We start from the raw sequence: 8,203 nt of genomic DNA, 5'->3' as shown, positions 1-8,203 counted from the left end.
AGTGAGATGAGAGAGTAATGAAAAGCTGTTTCTTTGTAGAGCAAATTGGAAGAGACGACGTGGAGATGATCAATTGTTGATGAAGAAATCTCTCCCAAGTAACATGTAATTTGAATCCCTTGGATACAGGTAATGATCTTGCTGCATCTGCTGCAGTTGCCAACGAAAGAATGGCCGATAGGCAGCCCTCCGGCAATCTCAAGAAATGGTTCATTGTAACCCTGTTGGATAATCATACACCTGCTGTACCCAATGAAAACTATATACATAGCTGCTTTGGGTCATTGACCACTAGCATTTTCTTCCCACTTCTTCAGCGTCATGAAGCTCAAGTCTAATTGGAGGGGAAGTTCATTTTATTAAGTTACATGTATTGTCAAGTACATATATAATAACCTTTTTGAACAAGTAAACATACCTGATAATGACTTTATAAAATGAGATTTATAATCTTGACTAAATAAAAATAAACCAATGTTGTAAAATTTCTATTATTATCGGTTAAACACTCCTTTTTTTTGAATAGGACAATGTCAGTTTGTTGTAGAAAGTTCCATCAAAACCAGAGTTAGTTATTTTTTATTTTAAAACACACACACACTCAGGAAGTGTGTAAATAATCTTCTAAAGGAAAAATGAACCAAAAACGTTGAAACCTCTTGGCCTGATGCTTATCACTTCTCAAGTCCAGTTGGTTCTGAAAGAATTGAAAATATACGCCACTACTACCCTACCCTGATGGGGAAAAGTTGAGAATGATAAAAGGCAGACTCCGACGTGAAAATTGCAACCAAGGAAGGATCTTTCAAATCGCACACTATTTACAATATTCCCACACAGACGAATTGGAAGTCAAGCAAACATTGATTTTATCTACAAGACTGTACAATAAGTTAAACAGTTATACGATGCAACCACTACAGCAGAAGCATCTTCAAAGAGCCTTAAGAACCATTTTGCCAGTCTTGTGAACCCCTTTAGCAGCAAGTCTAATAACAGATCGGCTCTTGTACAACCTACAGAAACAACAGGTTTAGTCATAAAAATGTCAAGCCCTTCAAAACATAGTTCAAGTCGGATAAATTACATACACAGAGATCAAAAGAGCAAAATCTGCACTAAATTATCTCTTTAAAGATATAATCTGGATCATATTTACAAATTGGTCCACAATTTGAAGCCTCAACTGTTAAAGCTAAAAATTAACAGATTCGCATAATTTAACCCTAAGAGTCGTTTGGTGTAGTTGATAAGGCAAAATAGTCTTGGAATAAATTTTTAGTAACCCTCAATTGTTTGTTGGTTACAAAGTATGGGATAACTTATCCCAGGATTAATAATTATGACTGGAATAAGTTATCCTTCCTTTTGAGTGATATAGTAATCCCGAGATAACTTATCCCAGAATAAAGTAGGTAAATGACAAAAATATCCCTTTAAACCCTTTTTATACATCACTTTTCACATTCATAAAGGGTATTTTTGAAAACAAATAATTTATTCTTAAAATTTATATAATGTATATTATTTTGAATGCAACAAACCAAACATTCAATAAAAAATAATCTCATCACAATTTATCCCATCATAACTAATCTCATCATAACTTATCCCGTCATAACTAATCTCATCATAACTTGTATTCAAACCAAACGACCCCTAAGTTCTCTATTTTACACAAGGACCTAAAACGCCCAAGACATTTCACAAATTACATTCACATATTTTAATTGAAATTTATTCTGTGCACGTCAACAATGTTCCAGTCCAAATACAAAAAATTTTAAAACAAGTACGATCAGAAATATGTAAGAATTAAAATGGAGAACTATGGTCAGTGATATTCATATAGCCAACCCTAACTTATTTGGGACTGAGGCATTGTTGTATGTGAGATTGGAAACATACGACAGCAAAACATAATAAATGAGTGCTCACCCCACTAGAGCAAGTCCCCAAGTGGAAAGGACGTAGAACATTTGCGCGGCATGCCAAATGTTGAACAATCTTTCTACTTTACCAATGCCTTCCAATGCTTTTGTCAAGGCTGCATGTCAAGTTGAAAACCACAAAATAAGATGATGCTCAAGTAAAGATTAAAAATATAATGGAAAATAAGAAGGAACGATCAATCAACCAATCAATCTCCTCTAACAATCTATCAATCAACTGATCTCTCTAACAATTACTCAACCAATCCATCTTCTCTCATCGAATCTTTATATAATTCTAATGCGGATGGTGACACAACTTATGGGAATATCCCTTTAAAGTCAGTTTTGTTCTTTTCAGGGCAACAAAGTCACTCAACTTATCATGTGCACCCCCGGGATTAGTCGGGGCTCTAAGAGACTCGGACACCCGGTGCAAATCAAAAAAAAAAAGGTCATTCAACTTATGGGAAAATCCTACCGAAGTCACTTTTATTTTTTTTAGGACCACAAAGGAATCCGACAATTGCCTATTGACTTGGAAAATATAAAACGCATATACCATATCATATCATATTAAAAATTTATTTTTTAATAATAAAACTTATTTAACACATGACTCTACTCTATCCATCTAATCCAACCAAATGGGATTAAAAAAAAGGTTGCTTTAAAAATTACTTAGCTTATTCGCCCTTGATGTAATAGCCATGACATCCCTTTACTTTTTTACAATGTTACTGACCACGACAAATTGTTGGTATTCCTCTCTGAGACATATTATAAGTCACTTGAAGAGCAAAACAGGCATTGACATTTAATGATACAATGATTCATGTAATTAACATATCTTAATTCTATTGCAAATGTTGTTTATGTAAATTCGGTATTTTAAGCAGAGTGGAATATGAAGACCCAAATTAAAAATCAATCACTTCCAGCTACTAGTGCTCTCCTGGAATTGAATATATGAATCAACTTTCAATAATACTATGTTTATTTTTTTATAATTACTACTGTAAATAATACTATGTTTATTTAATACTCACCTTGAGCAGAAAACAATTATCCGCAATAAGAGATTACTAGAAATTTTCATATTGACAAAATGTCTTGAACTTTAATCCACTTTTGATCGGTAACCAGAAACATATCTTTTAAATTGATAGTTATTGCATTTCACGATCAAGAGTAAATGAGTGCTACAAAAATAGGTTTCAAATTCCACACAATGTGTTAATATAAAATAATTATGGGTGGTTAAATAAGTTTTATTATGAAAAAAAAAAGTTTTAATATAATATGGTTTAAATGTGTGTCTTGCATTTTTTGAGTCAAAAATGCAGTAGTAGGGTGAATTTGTTGTCCTAAAATAATAAAAGTGACTTTGATAGGATATCCCTATAAATTGGTGACTTTATTGTCCTAAAAATAACAACATAACTTTGATGGAATATATCCATAGTTAGAGTGATCATCTACGGAACTAACTCAAATGGTGCACTTTCTCCGCCAATTATCTAAAGGAAGACTACCAGAAGTAACCTATCACTTGATCATTCATTCCTAACAAGGATTTGGCTAGATCCTGTATTACATATTGAGAAGGCTCCCCATCATAAAACAAATATGTCCATGCCTATACATGTAAATATCCATTATCCAAGAGAGAGAGACATGAAAAAGAAAATGTAGAAGTGAATTCTACGCCTGACTCTGGATGTTTTGTGGTAATTATGGTAAAAGAACGAAGATCTTCAGAAAGAATAGGAGAGAAGAAGCAGTAACTTACTCTTTTGCAGTTCTTCGGGAGACATCTTCTGCAAAATTGCAATACACAGAAACAGTGAAAAGAATGACATGACCCCAACATAACGGAGAAATACACTTTTAATCCATGAGTAATTCTTGTTTCAATCCCCGTGTTATTATAAAAAGCACATTTAGCTTTTAGTGTAAACTTAATGTGCAGTTTTAATCCAATCATTGATGGAAAATAAACGGAAATTAGATAGCTCCCACTCTGATTTTTCCTTAAAGGTATTATGGCAAAACATTTCTTACCACCCATGCACGTTCAACTACTTCTGCACTAACTTGTTCTTGATTCAAGTCCACATCTGATATATAAAGTAGCTATTCCCAGTAAATTAACAGCCACAATAAAGGTTCACCGATAGCACTAACTTGAAGAAGCAAAATGACGAGGAAGGAGGACAGGAGTGAGATGAGGGTGTGATTAAGGGAAGTGGTGATAAAAGTTGGTGGCAGTGTTGAAGTCTTAGCCAGTCAAGGAGGATCATCCAGAAATCTGGTGGATATCAACTATAGCACCTGGCCAATCAGCTGGAAAGGTTGTTGCAGTTCAACAAGTGCCCCCACATCTCCATTTTCTTTGACCTCCCAAAAGACGTGCTCTTAAATATCATCTATCAGTTTAGAGTTGTTCGAGTAGTTTATAAAATCTGAAAATTCCTTCCCACTAGTTCCAACATCTTACTTCTCCCCTCATAACCACTAGCAAGAGACAGCACCAAACTAATTAACAAGTAAGATAAAGGGGTTGGACGGTGGGGAAAGAAAGCCAACATACCAGAGACACAAGACAGGACTGGAAGCTATTTAACATCTGTTATTCTTTTTTTTGAGGTGGAGATGGGATTTCCATCATTAAGTCTCTCGATCTTTGGCCTTGCACATGGGAACTTGGCACTTTAACCATGGCACTCACGGTCGGCTTTTTCTAACGTCTGTTATTCTACAATCAATGATGGGATTAAAACCACACATTTAGGTTGAGGTTAAATGTACTTCACCAATGAACATAGGGATGAAACCCAGAATAAAACAATAATTCAAGGACTAATTGTTATTTTCCCTAATTGAAATACAATAAATATGCATAAATATATGAATTTCCTTGTACCTGAGCCTTTGAATTGGATACTATGCATCTAGCCATAAAGTTGGCAACTGCATCTACAACATATTCCTCACTAATAATCACATAGTTCTCATTATCAATTCCACTTCTTTCTTCAAGATTGCCAGGGACCATATCCTCAGTCACCCAAACCCACCAACTTGGTTCTTCAAGACTCATGTTTATCAGAAGTTCTGCTGTCTCCGTGTCAAAACCTAACAATATTTTGTTAGGGGTAAATCAGAAACTAGTAAAATAAAGGTATCAGAACCTAACAACATATTAAGAATAAGATGACAAGAAAGACCATCTTTTGAAAATGAAAAAAATAATGAGAGGCGAAAGCCAATTCCTCATACTACTCATCAATCAACTACTGAACTCTGGCAAACCTTTACACTAGTTTTAGCACATATAACTTTTCTGCATTAAGTAATTGTCCTTTATCAACAAACAGGATGAGACATGGAGATTAAGAGAAGTCCAGAAAACGAATTAATTAAAAGCCCTATGACTCGACCCAAATCAAATGAATGAATATATTCCTGGATTCATCCAATCCCATTGAATCCTAATACTGCTACTCCAAGTTTAATCTCTTCTATAATGCAACGGCGTCCTTTCCACCGGATACCTGCTACCTCCCAAAAAGCATAGGTAGTGGAGTAACTCTGCACACTAAACATCTTACAAAGTTTAGAAAATGACACAGAATAACGAACCAGTTGCCTCCTTGAAAGGAAATTGACAGCCATTCCCATCAACAGAATTTCGATTGAGTGATTCCAGCTGTTTCAAAAAGCTTCCAGACTCCACAGCAGCTAAGAGACGATCATGAAGCTTCCCAAAATAAAGATCAAAACACAAAAAAAATAAGAGATCTCACTAAAAGAACAATCCAAATGTGAGAACATTTTTATACTAACATAAATACATTTATATGTCCACATATATCTCTATATATAAAATAAAAATAGCATTTCGATTTAGCTAGAAAGCGAAATGGGTTGTAGGGAATAAAAGGGAACACACATCAGGGGGACAGTCTAGAAGTAAGGAAGGAGATTGTGACATGCTCTGAAGAAGCATAAGATTTTGTTCAAGCAACCGTTTGAGCCGCTCGTTTTCAGACCTCAACGATTTCAATTCATCTTCTTCAGAACTATGAGATACATCAAACGGTGTCGTTTCAGTATGACTGTGGGTATGGTGATGACAGTGTTCCATCGCTGACCATGCCACATCGGCCACCTCCAACACCGTCTTCGCCACCTCAATTGGATTGTGTCCCTTCATATCTTTTGTAGAAACCCTAAATTGAATTATTGGGGAAGAAAGTAGACTTTGTTCCTTTCTGAGGAAAAAATTGGATGGAATATGTGTAATCCAATCATCAAAACATATAATATTAATACCAAAAAAAATAAAACAACATCAAAGCCGTCCACTATCTTTAGATTTGTGCATAAAATAATCATATTTCTTTCAATGAATCATTAGTAGTCCATATTCTTTAAAAACTAGTGCATATTTAGTTCCAAATCTAACGGCCGTAATTGTTTTGACAGAGACAACTAATATGCACCGTAACTTCAAGTCAAAGCAAACAAACTCCTCTCTCTTAAAACAAAATACATCATTTTCTTCTTACACCTTTTCACGAAATCTCATAATCCTAAGAGCACATTGTTAAGGCAAAGTGGAAGATCAGGTGCTTCAATTTAAGTGCGCGGTTTAATTATGTTTTATGGTGAAATTTAAAAAAATAGTTTTAATTTTCATAGTAAAAACAATATTTGAAAATTGTTGTGTTTGATTATGAAAAAAAAAATTAGAGTTGTTTTTAACCGTTTTATAAGCAATTTGGGCTTAAAAAAAAGTAAAAATACCTTTTTATTAATTTCTACATTCTTGAAAATTCTAAAATTCAACTTCAAGTTGAAAACATGTTTACATGAGTTCCACTCCAAAAACAAAAATGGAAAAATATTTCACTTTTTTTGGAAATTTTTTTTACTTCATTTGAAAATTGTCTTTTGGCTATTAAATTCCAAATACAACTTCAAGTTGTATTTGGAATTTGAAAAACATTCAAAATCTTATTCTCACTTTCATTATATATATATTTTTTCAAATTTATTCTAATTTTTATTTTATAAAAATAACCTCATTAAATTATGTTTCAATTTTTTTACTGAAAATTACATTCAAACCTACAACTATTATTTACGACAAAATAATTACCAAACATAGCACCAACTTCAAAAATTTTAAAATTAAGTCAAAAAAATATTTGGAATAATATGTAATAGCTCGTATATGTGATCTAATCTATTACATTAAGTGTAACGACTTATTCTGTCGTTACTAAAAATATTTGTGGTAAAGGTGTATGAATCTCATTCATTATAAGATTAGGATCAATTCTTTGGTATGCGAGTGCATTAGTTGTGAATTAAGGTCGTACAATGCTCTTATCTCAAAGTTGAGTTGAAAGTATCTTTCCGATTTAGTTTCAAACTTGAGTTTAAATTAAGGTTAACTTCAAACGACCATAGCTCTCAGCGTATAAAGAATTAGGTGGCCCATATCAAATTAAAGGTCTGTGAGTCTTCTTTCCAACGCCACAAAGTTTGCCTCATTTGGAGTTTGGATTTAAAAAGTTATGCCCATTTTACTGAGCATTGCCCGTGCTGAGGCCGCCGTGGAGGGAATTAGGCCGCAATTAAATATTATTTTCAGACCTAAAATATTATTTTACTCCCAAAACTCGTCCAACGTCAGGCTAGGGCAAGGGAGGAGCGATTTCTTCAATTTTCCATCGATTTCCTCCTTCAAGGTAATTCCTTCCATCAATCTAACCCTTTTTTAATTCTTTAATCCTTAGAATAACATTAGATTGATCATGGTGGGGGTATAAAGTTAACCTAGATGGAATTTTCATGTGTAAAGAGAATTAATAGGTCGAAAATCTCTTGAATTTGAGTTAGTGTTGATAGATTATGTCCTTGGGGCTAGAAGTTGATCTAACCATTCCAAAATATAGATTTTTTGGGAAGGTTGGAGGATAGAACTAATGGGTTTGCATTTTAAAGTATTTGTTTGAAGAGTAATTTATTAATAACTCTTATACTTGTTATTATTAGATGATTTAGCTTTCGAAAAATATGAAGAAGAAGGAAGATCATAAGCGACATAACTTACATGTTGCAGCAACTTGCACACTACAAAAAATGGGTAAGATTGTGGTGGTTTTTTTGTAACTTGGTGGCGGTTTTAAACCCCCACAAAATAGTTTGCGGCGATTTCAAAAATCGAAACAGTTAGAGTCGCCACGAGCATTACTGCA

The 8,203-nt window shown here is 33.8% G+C and overlaps 1 protein-coding gene across 1 annotated transcript; it reads right to left on the bottom strand.

The window, feature by feature from the left end:
* Positions 1-784: 784 nt before the first annotated feature.
* LOC129902827 (uncharacterized) lies at positions 785-6,260 on the bottom strand. Its single transcript, XM_055978247.1, has 6 exons — positions 5,887-6,260; positions 5,577-5,694; positions 4,858-5,069; positions 3,724-3,751; positions 1,939-2,047; positions 785-1,016 (listed from the first exon to the last, which is right to left on the bottom strand). Exons 1-6 carry the CDS (start codon positions 6,148-6,150, stop codon positions 935-937), a joined length of 813 nt encoding a protein of 270 aa, XP_055834222.1. The 5' UTR covers positions 6,151-6,260; the 3' UTR covers positions 785-934.
* Between the last annotated feature and the right edge of the window lie 1,943 nt (positions 6,261-8,203).

Source organism: Solanum dulcamara, chromosome 9 (assembly GCF_947179165.1).
Source record: "Solanum dulcamara chromosome 9, daSolDulc1.2, whole genome shotgun sequence".
Classification (NCBI taxonomy): domain Eukaryota; kingdom Viridiplantae; phylum Streptophyta; class Magnoliopsida; order Solanales; family Solanaceae; genus Solanum; species Solanum dulcamara.
This window is presented reverse-complemented; position numbering and strand designations above follow the sequence as displayed.

What these genes read in the sequence shown, in the direction of transcription:
- LOC129902827 (XM_055978247.1), bottom strand. Translation starts at nt 6,150, where the DNA reads ATGAAGGGACACAATCCAATTGAGGTGGCGAAGACGGTGTTGGAGGTG. An exon ending in TTCTAGACTGTCCCCCTGAT is followed by an intron (nt 5,695 to 5,886) that starts GTGTGTTCCCTT and finishes TATTTTGGGAAG; the next exon opens with CTTCATGATCGTCTCTTAGC. An exon ending in TGGGGACTTGCTCTAGTGGG is followed by an intron (nt 1,017 to 1,938) that starts GTGAGCACTCAT and finishes TTGTTTCTGTAG; the next exon opens with GTTGTACAAGAGCCGATCTG.